Source organism: Ovis aries, chromosome 24 (assembly GCF_016772045.2).
Source record: "Ovis aries strain OAR_USU_Benz2616 breed Rambouillet chromosome 24, ARS-UI_Ramb_v3.0, whole genome shotgun sequence".
Classification (NCBI taxonomy): domain Eukaryota; kingdom Metazoa; phylum Chordata; class Mammalia; order Artiodactyla; family Bovidae; genus Ovis; species Ovis aries.
In genome coordinates, this window is record NC_056077.1 from 39,382,972 (window position 1) to 39,403,090 (window position 20,119).

At 60.8% G+C, this 20,119-nt stretch overlaps 2 protein-coding genes across 8 annotated transcripts in view; one reads left to right on the forward strand and one right to left on the reverse strand.

Moving 5' to 3' along the window:
* The window catches only part of TNRC18 (trinucleotide repeat containing 18), an 81,020-nt gene extending 77,521 nt beyond the window's left edge, over positions 1-3,499 (forward strand). For all 7 annotated transcript variants that reach the window (XM_060405735.1, XM_060405737.1, XM_027961631.3 and 4 more), the window contains 3 exons: positions 1,354-1,590; positions 1,695-1,769; positions 2,047-3,499. In XM_060405735.1, coding sequence (XP_060261718.1) covers positions 1,354-1,590; positions 1,695-1,769; positions 2,047-2,253 — 519 coding nt within the window. In that variant the 3' untranslated portion in view covers positions 2,254-3,499. The remainder of the gene's footprint in view (positions 1-1,353; positions 1,591-1,694; positions 1,770-2,046) is intronic.
* Positions 3,500-6,410: 2,911 nt separating this feature from the next.
* Positions 6,411-18,542, reverse strand: SLC29A4 (solute carrier family 29 member 4). The gene is made up of 10 exons (XM_027961676.3): positions 18,291-18,542; positions 15,452-15,577; positions 15,056-15,169; positions 14,471-14,599; positions 11,929-12,003; positions 10,382-10,629; positions 9,573-9,708; positions 9,281-9,468; positions 8,396-8,636; positions 6,411-7,411 (listed from the first exon to the last, which is right to left on the reverse strand). The coding sequence occupies exons 1-10, from the start codon at positions 18,460-18,462 to the stop codon at positions 7,269-7,271; spliced, it is 1,572 nt and encodes a 523-aa protein (XP_027817477.2). The 5' UTR covers positions 18,463-18,542; the 3' UTR covers positions 6,411-7,268.
* Positions 18,543-20,119: the final 1,577 nt, after the last annotated feature.

The window sequence follows — 20,119 nt, forward strand, 5'->3', positions numbered from 1 at the left end:
CCCGTGTTGGCCACAGGGGCGGGGTCAGCCCCACTAGGCACTCCGTGGATCAAGGGGGCATCGCTGAGTCTGAAGAAGGTAGCCATGGAGGCCTGGCATACTTGCTGTCAAAGATGAGTCGGCTTAGAGGTCGTAGCCACTCGTCTCACCTTGAATCAGTTTGTAACATGCCTTGAGCTGACAACACTTTGAGCGGTTTACAGAGCAGGTAAGAAAGTTGCCGGGGGCGTCCCTCCTCGTCCCGCGGCTAGGACTCCTTGCCTCCACCGCAGGGTGCACAGCTTCGCTCCTTGGTCGAGGACAAAGATCTCACATGCTGTGATGTGGCTAAACAAACAAACAAAAAAGTCTCACCAGGGACTCAGTGAATTAAAAATAGAAAAGGGCCAGCCCGGTAAGGTAGGAAACTAGCATGCAGGTTTTCCTTGTTGATACACACACAAAAACACACCCCACACCTTTGGCGCCGCCTAGTGGCCAATCCGAGAAGGGAAAGGCGGGTTTTACGACTCGGTTTGAAGGGAGGGCGCGCGGGCTCCACTGGGGGGCAGAGCAGAGCTGCGCCGGCCTGGCTTCTGGGCAGCGTTGGCCTGGGGCCAGTGACTCCTTGGAGCCTGCATACCGGCCTGTCCCAGCGCTGGAGCTGGGAGCACACTGGCCTGTCCCAGCAGGAGCGCTGAGAGGGCGTCAGGGAGTGTTTGTTGAGAGAATTAAGAGAAATCCAGTCCAGCCACCAGCCCAGGGCTGGATCCTGTTGGCCAAGCTATGATCTCTGTCAGTGGCTTTCCTGGGGTAATGTGGGGGGCAGTCGGCTGTGCCTGGAAGTTGACACTGCCCAGGCCTCCCTCCCTGGCCCTTGGTAGAGCCCACTGGTGCAGAGACCCGGCACTGCTCGCTGCTCAGGGTGGTGTATGCAGGTTGAGGCTGCCTAGATGGGCTCTGGGAGTGTTGAGTGGAATCTATGTCCAGTGGAGCAGAGAGCACGGGGCTGGGGCGACCTCCCCATCCCTGTCTGGAAGTTGGAGGTCAGCAGGGGCCGGCTCTGCCTCAGAGGCTGGTGTCAGGACCCCGCGGGAGGAGTGGGGGTCCTGCTGGGACTCAGCAGTAGGTGTGGCGTCTGCAGCGCTGTAGCTCGTGGGGGGGAGGGGGGGCACCCTGGGGCCCTCCGCCGACCCGGCTCTTAGCACGGAGTCTTAGTTCACGTAAAGTCCCTTTGGAGGCCCACTCTGCCGCGGGAGTGAGCCAGGGCTCCTGAACAGGGCAGGCAGGGGCCTCGCCCTGCACTGCCACTGCAGAACCCAGGGCCTCGGGTGGGGGTGGCGCACCCGCCCTGACCCGCCCGCCCACCTGCAGCGCCGCGGCATGAAGGGCAAGGCCCGCAAGCTCTTCTACAAGGCCATTGTGCGCGGCAAGGAGATGATCCGCATCGGGGACTGCGCCGTCTTCCTGTCGGCCGGCCGCCCCAACCTGCCCTACATCGGCCGCATCCAGAGCATGTGGGAGTCCTGGGGCAGCAACATGGTGGTCCGCGTCAAGTGGTTCTACCACCCCGAGGAGACCAGCCCGGGCAAGCGCCTCCACGAGGGCCAGGTGGGCAGGGCTGCCCCGCTCTGGGGCCTGGGGGCCGGGTTAGGGGCCAGGGGTCAGGCAGGGCCGGGCCCAGGCTCACAGTAGCCCCTTGTCTGTGCACACAGCCCTGGGACCAGAAGTCCGGCCGCAGCCTCCCTGCCTCCCTGCGGGCCTCCAGCCAGAGGAAGGACTTCATGGAGGTAGGAGCGCGGGGGTGGGGCCTCCCGTGACCCCGCCCACTCGGGCTCCCACCCGCTTCTCTGACTGCTGTCCGGTCTCCGCCTCTGTCGCCCGTGCTGTCCTTTGTCCCTGGGTCTCTGCGGTATCTCTCTATCCGTCTCTGGGGCTCTCTCCGCCTCTGCGTGTGTCCCTGTCCCGGGGGCTCTCTCTGGGTCTCCTACGCCCGCCGTGTTTCTTGGGTTCTCTCCGGGGCTCCCCTCTCGCCCGCCGCCCCCTGATGCCGCTGTGTGCCCACAGCGCGCCCTGTACCAGTCCTCGCACGTGGACGAGAACGACGTGCAGACGGTGTCGCACAAGTGCCTGGTGGTGGGCCTGGAGCAGTACGAGCAGATGCTCCAGACCAAGAAGCACCAGGACAGCGAGGGCCTGTACTACCTGGCGGGCACCTACGAGCCCACCACGGGCATGATCTTCTCCACCGACGGCGTGCCCGTGCTCTGCTGAGCCGGCGGCCCGCCCGGGCTCGGCGGCCGTGTGCGCGGGCTGTGTGCATGCAGGGGTGCCCGTGGACTCCCCGGCGCGTAAGTGTGTACATGTGTGTGCCCGTATGCATGCACGTGCGTGCTCACATGTGCACACGTCCAGACCCCTCCCCTCTCAGCGATCAGGGTATGGCTCTGCCGGCCCCTCGGGGGCCCCCCAGCACCTTGTAAGCACTTGGCCAGGCCAGGCCCCAGGACCCTCAGGCCGATGCCAGCTGGGGATTTGGTGGGAGGGGGTGTCTGAGCAACCAGACTCATGCTTGCTCGGAGGTTCCCACCACTGGTGGGTCCTCCTGGTGCCCAGCCCCCTCAGCACAGCGCCTACCCTGAGCCTCCCACCGCGGGGTCGGGCTGGCCTCCTGCCCCCAGCCTCACTGACCTGGCCGGGCCTGCCTGGGGTCCAGCCTCCACCCTCCACCCTCTCAGGATGGCCTGGACTGGGGGAGCAGAGCCAGGTTGGGGGGTGGTCCAGCAGCATTGGCCAGGCGCCAGGGGAAGGGGGCTGCATGCCCTGAGGCCCCGGGGAGGGCCCACCCGCTGGTCCAGACCCTCACACTACAGACAAGCCCATGGTGCTGAAGCCTCGTCCCCATGCCCGCAGGGAGGCGGCAGTTCTTAGCCTGTACAGTTTTATTGTACCAAGAGACTCTCCCCTGTATCATACGCCTTTAAATGGAGTCAACTTTTTAATTATATATATAAAGATAAATATATATAAATATATATAAATATAAACTTTTTAAAACTGTGAAAAAATAGCTACGAAATTATAAAAAAAAAAAAACGAACACATTCTGACGTGCAGAATATTATTTTTTATTTCCTGTTAGATTGTGAGTGTCTAGCACCCTGCTTCACGGGCCCCCTCCTGTCCCAAGCACACCCCCCACCCGCCCCCGGCCCAGTTGTACTGTACTTGCCCCCAAGATAGAGAAGGACCTAGGGAGAGCAGAGGCTGAGAGGGGAGACGCCCTGTTCAGCCCACGAAAGCACTTAGCAGCCCCCGCGCCTTCCAGGGGACGGGAGGCCTCGTCCAGACAATCTTAAGGGAAGGAAAAGCCAGACTTCGGTTTTGTTTTTTGGGGGAATTATTGTTTTCCATTTTTTTTAAGTTTCTTTTGGAATTTTGTTTGTTGGCGAATTCTGTGTGATCTTTTTCATAAAAAAAAAAAGAAAAGAAAAAAGAAAAAGCTATAATTGGAAAAGTACGGTTGTCTGGCGTGGTTCATTTCAGGGGCTGGGGTGGGTCTGGCATTGGGATGCAGCTCCTGGAGGGAGGCTGACATTTCCAGGAGGAGGAGAGCAGCTGTTGGCGAGCGACAGTCTAGTGGAAATGGAAAGTTCCTTAGCCACACCGATGCTGTCCTCGCTGACGCTGGTCAGCAGACACGGTCAGTGGCTACCGGGCGGAGGCTGGCCTGTGTCCGTCAGTGCAGAGTTCTCCCGGCCAGGCTGGAGTGGGCCAAAATGGCAGGGCATAAGGACCCGTGAGCACACCAGCATCACAACTCTGCGGGACAGTCATCAGTGCAAAGGACCAGGACCTGCCAGAATGATCTGCAACTGAAGATGCAAAGAAGGAGTCCCAGTGAGACAGGCAGGAGGGGTGGACGTGCAGTACAGCCCACTCCACACCGCCAGGGGCTGAGCCATACACTGGAGAAGAAAGAGCCCTGCAGGAGTGAGCCTCTGAGCTGCACACCAGGCTCCCCTGCTTGGGGTCCTACACGGGGCAGACACGTCCCCCAGCATCTGGCTTTGAAGGCCAGCAAGGCTTAATTTTGGGAGTTCCACAGGCTAGGGGGAGAAACTTCACCCTTAAAGGGCACACACCGAATCTGTTGTGCTCCAGGCCTCGGGGGCGAAAGCCATACCTTGACGGGAGATTGGCCAGGTCTCCCACATCTTGGCAGGGGGCAGGTCTCCTGGGGAGGCAGGGGGTGGGCAGCTATGGCTCACCCTGGGGACACAGACGTGGGCAGCAGCCATTCTTGGGCATTCCAACCACGTGGATGCTGGTGTGCACGGCCATGGGCACCCCCTCCAAGAGCTGGTCCTACCCAACAGTCTGCACACCCCAGTGCTAGGACACCGCCTCCTGAACAACTAACTGGGTGGGGGACGCAGCCCGGCCCATCAGCGGACAGGCGGCCTGCAGAGCCGAGACCAGCAGAGCCCAGCTCCTGGGCGCCAGCCTCTGGCCCTGCCCTCCAGCAAGCCGGCTGCAGCCTCGGGCCAGCCTCACCCACCAGGGGGCACACGCCACACATGCAGCAGTTCCACTCCCGGGCATGGATTCAGACAAAACTCTAGAACTCAAAGGCACATGCACGCCCATGTTCATAGCACTGTTCACAACAGGCAGGCCATGGGGACAAGCTAAACGTCCATCGCCAGATGAATGGATAACGATGTCCACACAGGCAATGGGATGCTGCTCACGCGTTAAAAAGAGTGAAGGAACGCCATTCGTAGCGAAATGTCATGATGTCACACGTGGAATCTGAAATATGACAAATGAAACTGGAACAGTCACAGACAGAGAGAACAGACTGACGGCTGCCGAGTGGCAGGTTGGGGTTAGCAGACGTAAGCTTTTACATAGAGAATGGATAAGTGACAAGGTCCTACTGTACAGCACAGGTAACTGCAGTATTCTGTGGTTATAATGGGAAGAATATGTTAAAAGATATTTACTGACTTGCTTTGCTGTACAGCAGAAATTAACACACTGCAAGTCAACTATACTTCAATAAAAATGTTAAAGCTGAAAAAAAAGCACCCAAAATCTATAATACACACACAAAAAGAAAAAGGAATACAAACATTAAAAACAAGCATCAAATCACAACAAAAGAAAGTTTAAAAAAGAGACCTATAAAATGCAACTCCCAGGCAATTAGCAAGAGGGCTGTAAGAAAATATCGATAATTACCTTAGGGACTTCCCTGTTGGCCCAGTGGTTAAAAATCCACCTTGCAATTCAAGAGACGCAGTTTCGATCCCTGCCCAGGGAACTAGATCCCACATGCCTCGGGGCAACTAAGCCCACGCTCCGCAACTAATGAGCCCGTGCTCTGCACCAAGCAACCTGCGCACTGCACCTAGAGAGTAGGCCCTGCAACTGTAGAAGGTTCACGCGCAGCAACGGAGACCCTGAACTGCAACGACGACTCGCGCAGCCAAAAAAACCAAAAACCTATGGAGCTGAGTGCTCCCAGCTGCATCCACTCTGGAAGAGATAACGAGGGTGCTGACGCTCTGCGGGGCCCTGCACCGGCGCGAGATGGAGAAGCCGCGTTCTTGCTGGGTTCAGGGGAGGCTGGGCCAGGGTCTTGCCGCTGACCCCGGCGCCCCCCCGCCCCGGCCCTAGGCAGCTCAGGCTGGACCCCACGGGCCCCCGCCCAGCGCCCCAGGGCACCGGGCGTGCATGGGACACGGATGGCTTTGCTGTTTGAGGGCAATGCGTGGAGAGTATGGTGCGCCGATGGCGAAGGCGGCGAGCTCAGCGTCTGCAGAGCTGGGGATGGGCTCCTCCATCCAGGATGGTCCTCACGCTTTAGAGAAACTGAGTCATGGGCTGGTGCGCGCTCCCCCTTCCCCCATCCCTCCTCCTCCCCTCCCTGGAGCCCCGAGGAGCGGACCCTGTGGCATCGCCCCGCGTGGGCTCGGCCGGGTCTCCGCCTCCCCAACCCTCCTCCCATGCGCCCACGGTCAGAGAGTAGACCGACCCGGCTCTGGGGAGACTGAGACAGAACAGCGGAGGAATCTGCTCCAGGCACAGTCTGTCAGCGACAGAGCCGAGGCCTGACCCCAGAACGCCCCCCGCCCGCTTCCTCGCTTCCTCGCTCTGACCCCAGATGACGGCCGAGCTGCCGGGCCTTCTCCGCCCCCGTTTCCAGTGGGCGCCAGCCGCCCCCTCTGACCGCCCTGGGGCTAAAGGGCACCAAGCGCCCTTGAAAGCGCAGAGTGCATCCTGTCTGCGCCCCTCCTCACAGATCTGCCCTGGGCCCGCCACGTGCGTGCGGGGAAGACTGGTCCCAGTCGCTGCCAGCCTTGCCCCACCAGGACCCCTCCTCCCTCCCCGGCGGGCAGAGACGGCAGCAGCACAGACGTGACTTGGAGGCGGTGGTGGGGCAGAGGCTCTGCCTTCATCTTTAATGGCCAGTGCGGTACAGTCAGTGGACTGACAGGTGGACGGGACCCGGAGAGGGTGGGAGGGCGCCTGTTCTGCCCCTGGAGAAGCCCGCCGCTGGCAGGATGCCCGGGGAATCCCCCCAGCTCGGGGTGCTGAGCCAGCCTGGAGCTCTGGAGGGACAGCCCCCCTTCTATTTGCCAGGGACCCCTGGGCACATCTGTCCCTAGCTGGACAGGGCTCAAGGCCTAGGTCAGGGGTGTGACTCCAGCCAGGCTGTGGGCCCTGCTTGTGGCTCTCAAACTGTCCCCTCCTGTACCATAGGTGGCTGGAGGAAACGGGGAGATCGACCGGGCTCCCTGGGCAGACAGACCCCTAGGCCTGTGGCGTCAGGGGGGTACCAGGGTGCCTGGGTGGTGCTGGCGTGGGGTGGGTGCACCCAGGCTGCAGCTCCCTTGTAGCGGGGGTGTGGGGGGAGGCCTGTGGGAGCGGGGTCCCCAGTGGAGGAGGAGGTGCCGCGGACAGTGGGGTCAGGGCTGTGGGGCCCTCAGAGCGGACCCAGGAGGGGACATGGGCTGGCGGTCTGCTCTCCCTGGCAGGGACGGCTGTGAGTAACCCCCCACAGAGCAGGGCCTGCCAGACAGGGGTGGGGGGCGGGGGCAGGCGTGAGACGGAGCGCGGAGCACAGCCGCACCCGGGGCAGCATGTCCGAGAGCCAGGCAGAGCCCTGGGGCCAGAGCGCCCGGAGAAAGTGGTGGCTTCGGCACAGGGAGGCGGCTGGGCGCCCCCAGGCACTACAGGCAGGGATGGGGGGAGTCCCGGCGGCCCTCCCCAGGTGGGGCTCAGAGGCCAGCCGGGAAGGAGGCGTTGGCGGCGGAGGGGCGCAGGCAGCTCCGGTGGGCATCCCTCGTGAGGCTGTAGGTGCAGTAGGCCACGGCCGAGCCCAGCGTCAGCCCCGTCATGTAGGACACGGTCATGGTGTTCCCTGTGGGCAGGACTGGGCCTTAGCGGGTGGGGGGCCCTGGGGGGTGGCGGGCCACAGCCCGAGCTGGAGCCAAAGCCCTGCTCCTCGGGGGGTGATTTGGTGACCACGGCCAGTTCCTGCCGCCCAAGGGCTGCCCCACCTTGACGGCATGTGCTGGGCGGCCCAGCCTGGCCTGCACCTCCTCTCCAGCCTCCTACCTTGTCAAGGATGACGTGGAGTGTCCACCGGGCTTCCCACAGGTACCCTGACCAGAACCCACCTCCAGTGCCCCTTCCCCACTCAGCCCCCTGTCTCACTTGACAACCGTCCAGCCTTCCTGCCCTTGGAAACAGGCCCAAACTTGGGAGTCCTTCTTGACCACACCCCCGCCCCCTTCTCATGCTCCGTCTCCCAGTCAGTCAGCTGGCCCTGCAGGCCCTACAGTCAAAACAGATCCCAGAACCAGCGCTTCCTTCCAGGCTCCCCCCACCTCTTCCCGCCACCTCCCTGGCCCCCGGGGGCCTTTGCACATGCTAGTCCCGCCACTTCCTTTGCACCATCACGTGGCTGGCCCCTCACGCCTTCCTCCAGGGCTCTGTTCCAGCCGCCTCCCCGTGATGCCTTGCCAGACTGCCGTGCTTCCACCGTGAGGCCCGACCCCGACTCCTCCGTCCCATCGCTGCTTTGCGTTCCTCCAGCACAGCGCGTCTTTGTGTGCTCTGTCGGCTCTCACGGTCAACCCCATCAGCACAGGGACTGCGCCTATCGTCGCTGTGTCCCTGGAGCCTAGCACAGTGCCTGCCTCGAGGCAGGGGCTCACGGAGCCGTCATGGGACAGATGAGGAAGGGGGGTGACAAACGTCCCAGCCTACGAGCTGCGAGCTGACTCGTCGCTGGGACCCAAACACAACTGCTTGCGGTGTGGCCTTGACTTCTACAGGCCTGGGTTTCCCTGCCTGGCGGTAGACAGTCTCACAGGCAAGCGGGCAGAGCGGGGCGCCTTACCTGCCAGCTCCCGCTGCTTGGGGCCCACTTTGCCCGCCGCCAGGATCATGGGCACGCTGCCAAAGTAGCCATTGCTGATGCCCATGAGGAGGGAGAGGACGCAGGGCCAGGCCGGGTGGCGGAGGGCGGGTGTGCCGCTGGGATAGACGCAGAGGATGAAGAGGGGGATGAAGACCACACGGAGGCAGGAGCAGGCCAGCAGGTGGGTGCCCCGCCAGTCCATGGGCAGCGCCGCCAGGATCTGCAGGGAGACGGACCTGTGGGCCCCAGTCTCTGCCCTCGCCTCTCCAGACCCACTCCTGTCCCTGGACGCTCCCGGCTCAGGCCGTGTCCCTGTCCTTTCCCGTTTTTGCCTCCGGAAACCAGCCAAACCCCTCACTATGGCGACACACAGGCCTTGCGGTGTGCTCGGTGTGCTCGGCACCCAGCTAAACACAAGTCGTGTCCTGCCTCAGTTCTCACAGCGCCCTCACCAGGTGAGCTCGTGACCCCATTTGAGAAACAAGGACACAGCGGCCCAAGGAGTCAGGCCCAACTGTATCACTTTGCAGGAAACAGCGGCAGCTGGACCCGCTACCTAAGCTTGGCTCGGAGTTTCTCAGACCTCCCCGCTGTGTGACCGTGGGCAGATGGCTCTCCCTCTCTGAGCCTTGTGTTCCTCTAGAAAAGCCCAATGACAGGCTAGCCAGTTCTGGGTGCTCCTGCCTCCTTGCGTGTGTCCACACCTGTGCTACCAGAGACCCCTCACCAGTGAGCCCGGGGCCAGTGCCACCTGCCCCTCTTCTTGCCCCTGGTCTGGTCCATGGCTCGCTCCCACCCTCCCCACCCGGAGCCACGTGCATCTTCAACTGGGGGCGCCCTCCCCTCCCCCGGGGCGGCGCCCACCTTGCCCACGAAGTCAGAGAGGTTGAACACTGCCATCAGGAGGATGGGCAGCCACTCGCCCAGGATGCAGTGGCGGATCTCGGACTCGAGACCCGGGAACAGGCACAGCGTGATGAAATAGGTCACGGCGATGGAGAGCATGTCTGCCCAGATGATGCGGGCCACCACGTAGCGGTGCAGGAGCAGGGCTGTGGGCGGCCGGCGGGGTCAGAGGGCGGCGAGTCCAAGGGCACCCGCCGGAGCAGCCGCCCCGCCCCGCGCGCAGACCCGACACCGGGCCCGGCCCGCCCACCTCGGAAGGAGGGCCAGCTGCGCCTGATCCTTGGCCGAGGCACGTCGAAGCGCGTGTAGGCGCACCCGCCCGTCACCTCGTGGGCCGGGCTGTCCTTCGGGGACCCGCCGTTGGCCAGCGCTGGGCCCTGGTGCTCCTGGAGGGAGGACGGGAGGGGGACGGGATTTGCGTGCGGGTCCCCGCCTCCGAGCCTCTGGGCCTGTGCTCCCCTCCACCCCCCACGCCCTTCCAGCCGCACGGGTCAGGTCTCAGCCCAGAGCCATCTGGGGAGCCTCCCTGACCATCAGGGGGGCCCCCAGTGGGCCGGCCTCTGGCTCACTGTTGTGTCCCCAGCCCAGGGCCCAGTGAGGGCGACTCGTGGGAACTACTCCTTCGAGAACATTCTGGCTCCCCTTGCCCTGCCCTCCTCCTGGGCGGCTCCCCGGCTCCCCTGTGCCTAGCCCCCACACCTGCCATCCCTGGGCCCTCTACGGGCTAGACGGCCCTGCCACCAGAGCGTGCCCCAGCCCCCAGGACGGCTCTGCACGGACCTCAGGCCGCAGGTGTGGTCCATCACAGCCGGCGTGGGCGGGGGGTTGGGGGGGTGAGGGGGGAGTGTTAAGGCCTCAGGGGTGGGCTGTCATAGCCAGAGGGGGCTCAGGACCCAGACATGTGTGCCGCCGGGGACTGGAACCGTGGTCCACGTGAGGAAGGAGGGCCCGTGAGAAAGGGCCTCAGGCCACAGAAGGAGTTGGAGCGGGAGGGGAGCCGCGGCTGGGACAGGGTGGCGGCCGTGCCCGGAGCCCCCAGACCCCGACCTCTCGACTTACAAAGTGCACGTCCTCGGCGGCCACGTCGTGGTGCACGCGGTAGCCGGCCCTGCCGCTCGGGCGGCAGTGGCGGGGCCGCGCCGTGTGGTAGAGCACGAAGCGGCTGCCCCGCACCAGCAGGTGCAGCAGGAAGCAGAGCAGCTCCAGGCCCGCGGAGACCAGGAAGAAGATGAGCGTGCCGGCCCGCTCGTCAGGCAGCAGCAGCTTGGTGAGGATGCGGCTCAGCGAGACCATCACTCCCGCCGTGCCTGCGGAGGAGGGGCCGTGACACCCGCCCCGCCCTCCCGCTCGGCCCCGCCCTCCCGCTCGGCCCCGCCCTCCCGCTCGGCCCCGCCCTCCCGCTCGGCCCCGCCCTCCCGCTCGGCCCCGCCCTCCCGCTCGGCCCCGCCCTCCCGCTCGGCCCCGCCCGCCCGCTCGGCCCCGCCCGCCCGCTCGGCCCCGCCCGCCCGCTCGGCCCCGCCCTCCCGCTCGGCCCCGCCCTCCCGCTCGGCCCCGCCCGCCCGCTCGGCCCCGCCCGCCCGCTCGGCCCCGCCCCACAAGCTAAACCGCAACCCTAAGACATGCCCACAGGATGCATCCACGCAGACCGCCCCTCCCCAGGCCGCCGCCTGCTCACACCCCCTCCCGCCCCACTGGAAGCATAGATGGAGTGCCTGCTGTGTGCCTAGTACCGCCCCGCCCTGAGGACACAGTGGGGACGGTGCACACAGGCCCTTTCCTTATGAGGCTGGAGGGGAGAGACCCCAAGGTCGCATAGAAGAACACCAGGATTTGGGGGTACAGGCGGGGGAAGAGGGCAGGGCGAGCATCCCTGGCAGGGTGCTGGCATGAGCTCTGCGTGTTTCTATTTGAGGAGCTGAAAGGAAGTTGTGGGCTTGGAACCAGGTGGGTGGGGAGTCACAGCAGGCCAGGTACCTTCCTGGGGGCCCCTGCTGCTTGGGGCTGGGTGGAGGGTGGAGCTGCAGCTGTGCGGAAGAGGGGCACCGCATGAGGGGGTCAGCTGCCTGGACCCGGGGCTGGAGAGAAGGGCTCAGCCGGAGGGCAGGCAGGCAGGCCCACACAACTTGCAGAAAGATGGGGTGCTGAGTAACTTTCAGGTTTGAGCGTGGGGGTGCAGTTCACTGAGGCCCTGGGAAATGACACGGTGGGCTTGGGGTAGCGAGTCTGAGATGCCAAGCGGCGGTGGCTCACGGGTCTGGGGCTGTGAGGAGAGCCTGGTGCTGAGGGACGGCACTCGACATCACGTGTGTGGATGGGTTGACCCCACACACGCGCACACACATGCACACACAGACACAAAGCGCATGCCTCACACAGGCGCTCCGAGACACTCTAGACCCACCTGTGCCTCACATCCCGGAGGACTGCACACCAAGGAGGCCATGCCCGTCACAGCCACATTCCTCGTCTGGGAGCCCCGCCCCTGCTTCCAGCCAGGCGTCCCTGCCCCATGTGCCCAGGGTTCCTGAGCCCCGCCTCAGTCCCAGGGAGAGGGTCTCAGAGCCCAGAAAGCCCAGCGCCCACTCCTGGGGTCTGCAGATACTCACTCTCCCCTGTCATCACCCCCTGCGTGTACCTCTTGGGCAGCATCCCTGTGTACCCGTAGAAGCTGGATTGCTGCACTTGAGAGAGAGAGAAAGCGGTAACCGTGAGACACCACTTATCCCCTGTTCAGAAGTTCAAGAACACTTGTATTGGCAGGGGTGGGGAAAGGACATGAACACCGCTGGGGGCAGAGGGATGTGGCGCAGCCACTGTGCAGGGTGGCGGGAACAGCACTGCCTGCCTTCCGTGTCCCCACCCTGGGCGAGCCAGGCTCCCCCACCTCCTCTGATCACTGAAAGCCAAGCAGAAATGACACACATCACTCCGGGACCAGGCAGGAAAAGCCCACCTGGCCTTCCAGTCTTTTTTTTTTTTGTCCCCTCAGGGGCAGCTACAGACAAGGCCACGTGTTACAAATGGAGCGCCACCGTCAGTACCAGTGAATGTGGAAGGTCCCCCAGGGACAGGCTGGATGTGTAGCAAGAGTCAGGAGTAAGACTGGCTCTGCAAAGCCACTGAGATTTCTGGGCTCATTTGTTACCAAGCATAACCTCTCTCATCCTGACCAATAAGACACAAGTACAGGGACTTCCCTGGTGGTCCAGTGGCTAAGACTCCACGCTCCCAATCCAGGGGGCCTGGGTTCAATTCCTGGTCAGGGAACTATTAAGAGAACCCACCCACCACAACTAAGACCCCGTGCAAGCAAGTATATATATATTTGAAGACAGAACTGCAGCAGCCTCTGGGGATGATAAAGCCACCCTGGCTCACACCCTACAGTCTAATGACTCCACGTCTAGAAGGAAGCCCCGGAGCAGGACTGGCAACCTAGGATCTCGTGGTTGTCACCAGGATTTTTTAAAAAATAGAGCAGACCTGTGTACAAAGCCTGGATTGAGAATATGATTTCACAAAGCCTTGATTCCATTTATAAACACACACACACGTTTGCTGAGTCATAATGTGAAATGCATTTCTTCATGGAAGTTGTGATCAACAAAACTACTGGCCTAGACCTTTGCAAACGTTGCTGCCGTAAAAGAGGGAGACTGAGGGCCACTTGGATTAAAGACCAGTAATGCAGCACGTGGTCCTGGGCCAGAAGGACAAAACTTATAGAGAACATTATAGGGACGGCCTGTAAAATCTGAACATGGGTTACAGATTCGATGACAGTGTGGTGTCAGTGTGCAGTGTCCTGATTTGGGCAATTGTAGACACGGTTCTAGGGGAAACGTCTTAGGTTTAACTGTTACTATAGTGAAACACCCTGAACTGTTAGTATTATGGCAAAAAGTGTGACGATGTCTGGAGTAACTCCTGAATGGTTTAAAGAGAAAATGTTCATTATTTTACATTTATATATATGTACGGTGATTGCAGCCATGAAATTTAAAGACGCTTACTCCTTGGAAGGAAAGTTATGACCAACCTAGATAGCACATTCAAAAGCAGAGACACTACTTTGCCAACAAAGGTCTGTCTAGTCAAGGCTATGGTTTTCCAGTGGTCATGTATGGATGTGAGAGTTGGACTGTGAAGAAAGCTGAGTGCTGAAGAATTGATGCTTTGGAACTGTGGTGTTGGAGAAGACTCTTAAGAGTCCCTTGGACTGCAAGGAGATCCAACCAGTCCATGCTAAAGATCACTCCTGGGTGTTCTTTGGAAGGACTGATGCTAAAGCTGAAACTCCAATACTTTGGCCACCTCACGCGAAGAGTTGACTCATTGGAAAAGACCCTGATGCTTGGAGAGATTGGGGGCAGGAGAAGAAGGGGACGACAGAGGATGAGGTGGCTGGATGGCATCACCGACTCGATGGACGTGAGTTTGGGTAAACTCTGGGAGTTGGTGATGGACAGGGAGACCTGGCGTGCTGCAATTCATGGGGTTGCAAAGAGTTGGACACGACTCAGCGACTGAACTGAACTGAACTGAATGGGGAAATTTATACATACAGCTACTTTAGAAGTGGGGAGAGACAGAGAAAGCCAGAGAAGGAAAGAAAGCATTTGTGGCAAAATATTAATGACTGGTGAATCGAGGCGACAGTGAAGGGCAGGGAAGCCTGGCCTGCTGCCCTCAACGGGATCGCAAAGAGTTGGACGTGACTTAGCGACTGAACAACAATAAGGTGAAAGGTATATGTGAACTCATTATATTATTCTTGCAACTTTTCACAAGTGTGAAATAGTTTCAAAATAAAAAGCTTTTTTTTAAAAAAAAATTGGAAAGCTACTGCCCAAGAGAAACACTGACACGGAATATATGCCTGAGAGTTTGTGAAGCACAGCTGATGCCTGAGAAAACCAGGGAGGTGCCTTAATGCCCACATAAGACTTGGGCGTGTGGACATGTGCGCGGCACAGGTGCTCCGACACTGCGTGCCCAGCGCACACAGCCCTGTGGGTGTGCAGTGTGTGATGTGTGAAAGTGGACACACCCGTGTGCATGTGAACACACACCAGCTCTGAGCCTGGCTCACCCTGTATAACACTCCCCCAGCACACAACTCAACCCACCTCAGCCCCCTGGCCCTACCTGTGCAGCCGAAGGCCACGGTGCCCACAGCGGCCAAGTTGATGGCGTAAGCCTGGTCCCTAGAGAAGAGCTGCAGCCAAACGTCGCAGATGCTGATAAAGAGGAGGGGGCCCAGGGCTAAGAGGTAACCTGGGTGGGGAGAGGCCAGAGCGGAGAGCAGTGAGCAGTGGGCTGGGGGAGCCCCCTCACCCCCACACAGGGCCAGGTCTGAGTGCTCTCTCTCTGCTGTTCCCCTTAGGACTGGGAGGGCAGGACATCTTAGAGGTCTCAGAGGAGCACCTGGAAGACTTCCTGGAGGAGGTGCCTTTTGAGCTGGACTTTGAAGCTGAATGTTACCATGGAGACAAATGGTAGAGAAAAAGCAGGGGAGAGCAAGGGCCCCGGGACACATGTGGGGCACACAGCAGCCTCCCCAGGAACGGGCATCATGCCGGCATGCGCTGCACCCCACGAGCCCAACCTGGTTTTCCTTTCCTAGGAGGAGGCGCACCCATCTGACTGACAAGGAGAGTGAGGCGCAGGGAATGGAGGGGTGCGTGGTGGCCAGAGGGGAGGCTGGGAGCCGGTGGGCAGCAGGCAGCGTACCCGCGGTGATCCTCGTGTGCAAGCTCAGTCTCTCCACCAGCGCGTTGTTCAGGAGCACGGCCACCAGTGCCACCAGGATGTAGGTGAGGCTCATGTCAAACACAATCGAGGTTCCTGCGGGCGGTGGGGGACGCTGAGGGGGCAGCCGGGGCTCAAAGGAGCCCCGCCCACTGCACCTGCCCCCACAGAGCACTGCTTCCTCCCTCTGCCCCAAAGGGGCTAACGACCCAGAGAGGGCGAGGGGCTGCCCTGGGGTCACACAGCAATTCACAGCCGAGCTAGAGTTTGAAGACAATGGGCCCCCGGAGCAGGGTGCTGCCCGAGGGTTTCTGGAGGCAGCAGGCCCGAGCCGAGCGAGCAGGGCAGCGTGGACGGCAGGGCGCAGCTGGGGCCCACCTGGGTACTTGTGATGCAGGTAGTCCACGTCGGTGATGAAGCTGTTGTAGGGCAGCAGGAAGCCCACGCCAGCCAGCAGCATCGCGAAGTAGATGGCGTGGTAGCGGTCGTCAGGCACCGGCTCCTCTGCCGACAAACCCAGACGTCGGGCGAGAGGCGGACAGGCCCGTGCGTGGCAGTGGCCACCAGGCTGGGCTGCAGGCTGCCGCCACGGGCACAGTGAACCACGCCACCCCCCTCCGTGACCAGCACAGCCGTAGCCACTCAGTGTCACCGAACCACAGACGCGGCATCCCACCATCCGGTGTCCCTGCCACCGAAGCCGCCACCGTGACCGCCATCGGCATGGCCACGCCTGCCACGTTCAGCCCCTGAAGCCACGCCGACGGTGGGCACTCTCCATCCCTGTGGCCGCAGCTGCCCACACCCCTGCCAGCACGGCCAGGATCGAAAGTCACAAAACACTGTGGCTGCTGCCACCATCGGACCACCACCACCACCATCCCCGTACCGTGGTCCCTCCTCACCCGGGCGGCAGTCGCCATGGCTGCCGTCCATCCCAGGGCCGAGGCTGGCAGAGCCAGCTGTGCATCACGGCTGCTGGCATCACCTCACAGCCACTAGAGCCAGGGCCACGGTCACCGGGCCACTGTCCACCCTCACGGCCGCTGCCGCCCGAGTCATCACCATCGAAGCCACCAGATCCACAACCACCCACGCCAGGCCAGAGCAGCCCTCACCACGCCGCCGCCCAGCACCAAGAGGCCACCGCCTCCCGGCCCCCGCCGCCTCCGCGACCCTCACGACCTCCCTGACCCTCACCACCGCCTCCGCGACCCTCTCCGCCTCTGTGACCCTCATCATCATGGCCACCGCAGCGCCTAGCTGGACAGAACGCTGAAATGGCTTTTTGCGGACTCAGTACAGGGCCAGCTGGGTGTCAAGAACCAGTGGGGCTGAGACAGTGTTCTCTGGAAGGCTGTCTACACTCTTAAGTCCGTGTCCAATACATGGGGCTGGTTCTCCTAGAGTTAGTGTTCTCATACCCACGAACCACGGTGGAAGTTAGAGCAGGCGGAATCACTACAACCTGCAGAGGTCCCCTAACTAGTGATATTGATGCGGTCAAACTGCAGTGCTGGAAAGAGTTTTGAGAGCCCCTGGGACTGCAAGGAGATCAAACCAGCCAATCCTAAAGGAAATCAGTCCTGAATATTCATTGGACGGACTGATGCGGAAGCTGAAGCTCCAATCCTTTGACCATCTGATGCAAAGAGCTGACTCACTGGAAAAGACCCTGATGTTGGGAAAGATTGAGGGAAGGAGGAGAAGGCGGCGACAGAGGATGAGATGGTTGGATGGTATCACTGACTTGATGGACATGAGTTTGAGCAGACTCTGAGAGATGATGAAAGACAGGGAAACCTGGCGTGCTGAAGTCCATGGGGTCGCAAAGAGCCGGACACGACTGGGGGACTGAACAACAGCAGAACGCTCGCTCCCCACCCCATGTCTCCAGGCTCCACTGGCGCAGGGGGCTTCCTTCTAAAGGGCGGGATGGCTCCACCCCAAGACACAGTGATCCTGCAGAGGACAGAACTGCTGTGCCCACTGGGGGCAGGGGGGCTGATCCTGACCATCCGGGACATCCGGGTGCTCCCAGATGTGTGGGTCTGGAAGATGGGAGATTCTTCACGGCCTCTCTCAGGATGTCCGCTCTACGTGATACAGTCCATGGAAAACGACACCAACCCACATCTAGCAGGACTGCTAGCGCTCCAGAGCCTTCAGGAAAAGAGCCCTGACCGGCTAAGGTGCTGCTGGAGGGCACAGGGAATATGGGGCGGGGGGTGGGAGAAAGGAGTTATAAACACCGGCTACCGTCGTGTGACTAGGCAGACAGGAAGACTGGCTGCTCAGGCGTTTCTTCCTCATTCTGATCTGAGCACGTGTGTGTATGTGTGTTAGGGCTTCCCTGGTGGCGCAGACGGTAAAACACCCGCCTGCAACGTGGGAGACCTGGGTTCGATTCCTGAGTCCGGAAGATCCCCTGGAGAAGAGAATGGCTGCCCACTCCAGCGTTCGTGCCTGGAGAATTCCGTGGACAGAGGAGCCTGGCGGGCTACAGTAGTCAAATGCTCTTATTTTATTCACTTTCTCACCCCTGTATCATCCAACATAAGGTGTGCTCGTAACAGTTAACTCTGCATCTCAGTATTTAAGTTTTGGGGAGCAAAGAAGAGGTGTGAACATCAACGCACCAGGACTTTGCAGCCTCTGGGGAAAGGGTTAGTGTGTTTTCATGACTTGCCTAAGGTCCCTGAGCAGACAAAGAGATGGGAGCTCTTTGGAACCCAAATCTGCCTGCCTCCAGACCCGCATGCTGCCCACTCTGCAAGTCTGCCTATTTCCTCCACCGAGGGAACCCGAGGCTCAGAGAGCTTGAGGTCTTTGCCCTAGGACACACATTCAGGGAGTAAACAGGCTCCTGGCATCTCACATCAGTCTTTTTGGGTACTGCGCTGAAGTGAAGCAAGGCTGGCTCTGGCTAATGAACGTGGCCAACACAACATGCGTCGCCTGCACACAGAAGTCTGCACGCGGGTCAGTGCACCTGCCCCCGGGGAAGCCCACATTACGACGGAGGCTTCCCTGAACACGCCTGGACACACGGCGCTGGTGAAGGCACCGGGACCGTGGGCTCCTTTGTCACTGCAGCAGGTCTAATCCATCCTGACCAGTGCGCTCCCCGGGCTCAGTGATCCCCTCACCGAGGCTCCCCATCCCAGGAAGGCTCGGGGGGACTCCCAAGCCCGAGCCTCCGCTGCCCCTCACTCACCAGAGTCCGTGAAAATCGGGATGCTCCTGGTCCTACTGCCCTGGGCCTGAGTGGCCCCGGCCGCCGCCTCCTCCAGGTGGCCGCTGTCAAAGCTGAAGCTCATCACCACGCTCCCGTGGGGCGTGCTCGCCATGCTGGCCTCCCGGGGGCGCTGGCTACCCACCGAGCCCATGGTGGCCGCTCTGCAGAGAAAGCAAAGGAGGCCGGATGGGGAGCCCAGGAGAGGACCACTGCCCCACTGCCCTGCTGCCAGGCCCGCGCCCCCCAGGGCCATCTGTCCTCTCTATTCATCTCTCTCTTTTTTTCTCTCTCTCTCTTTCCTTTTTTTGCCATGCCACATGGCTTATGTGATCTTAGCTCCCTGCCCAGGGACTGAACCTGGGCCCTCAGTACTGAAACTGCAGAGTCCTTATCCCGCCCACCTTGAAAAAGTGCGCTGGACGCAAACCTAAGCGGACACGTGATGTCACGTAACTTGTGTCTTAAGATGCTCCCCGGCTGCAGCAGGGAACAAGACTGGAGGACTGCATGAGGGCGGCGGCGGCGGCGGGTACGATTGAGAGGGAAACAGATGCGGTGGGGGGAGGGGTGGTTTGAGCACTCTGTGTACCAGTGCTGCACTTGAGTGTCCCATGAACCACTGCCTTCTGGGAGGAGGTTCCAACATCCTCTCATTTGATGGCTGATGAAAATGAACGTTCCTGGGTGAACAGCTCCTCTGTCCCGCCACCCCAGTCTCACAGGCAGCTGTGGGGCCAGCCCCGTGGGGTGGCAGGAAGTCCTTCCTCTCTGGCTCTTGCCTCAATTCAAATCTGTATCTTTGGAGGAAAGGAGCTAACTGATCCTCAATGGACGTTGTTGTTCAGCCGCTTAGTCGAGTGCGACTCTTTGTGACCCCATGGACTGCAGCATGCCAGGCTCCCCTGTCCTTTACTATCTCCCAGAGTTTGTTCAAACTCATGTCCATCGCATTGGTGATGCCAGCCAACCATCTCATCTTCTGTCGCCCCCTTTTCCTCCCGCCTTCAATCTTTCCCAGCATCAGGGTCTTTTCCAATCAGTCGGTTCTTCCCATCAGGTGGCCAAAGGATTGGAGTTTCAGCTTCAGCATCAGTCCTTCCAAAGAATATTCAAGACTGATTTCCTTTAGGATGGACTGGTTTGAACTCCTTGCTGTCCAAGGGACTCTAAAGAGTCTTCTCCAGCACCACTGGAGAAGTTCGGTGTCTAGCTTTTTTCCCTAAAATACTGACCAGTTTGTTTTTGTAACAACCTTTAATCATTTATCTGATTGTGAAGAGGATACACACTCATTGTAGGGAACCGGAGACAGAGATGGGACGTGGCAGCATCGGGCACTGAGTGTGGCGCCCCTACTTCCTGATTCCGCCCCCCCGGAGCATGGGTCAGGGCACCCACAGAAGCAGCGGGGAGAGGGACCGCTCCCCAAGGGACCCCATGTGCCCACAGCTGCTTTGACTCTCTCTGAGCTTGGCCCATAGCCACGCCCATCCCCGCCTCTGCCTGGTTCATCTCCTTTCCTCCAGCAGCCCCGCCTGCCTACCTGCTCCCCAGCCTCTGGTGGGCTACCCCCGCTTCTTTGCTCCCCATAGAGAGTTTCAGTTGGGGTCTCAGAGTCTGGAGCCTTCTTTGCTTCCAGGTGGGTCATGGGGAAATTCTGTCCCTGCCGGCTGGAGGCTGACCAGCAGATGGGCACCCAGGAGCAATGTGTGTTGGGGGACCCGGGAAGCCAGGCGTGACCCCCCTCCAGGCTCAGCCCTGGACCTCCTGCCACATCTGGAGCTGGGGAGCCGAACAGGACTCAGGAT

Excerpts from the sequence above, each read along its gene's own strand:
- SLC29A4 (XM_027961676.3), bottom strand. The coding sequence starts at position 18,462 with ATGGGCTCGGTGGGTAGCCAGCGCCCCCGGGAGGCCAGCATGGCGAGC. Across the intron at positions 12,004-14,470 it reads CGTGGCCTTCGGCTGCACAG|TGCAGCAATCCAGCTTCTAC; the intron begins GTAGGGCCAGGG and ends CTCTCTCTCAAG. Across the intron at positions 9,709-10,381 it reads CCGCCGAGGACGTGCACTTT|GAGCACCAGGGCCCAGCGCT; the intron begins GTAAGTCGAGAG and ends TCCTCCCTCCAG.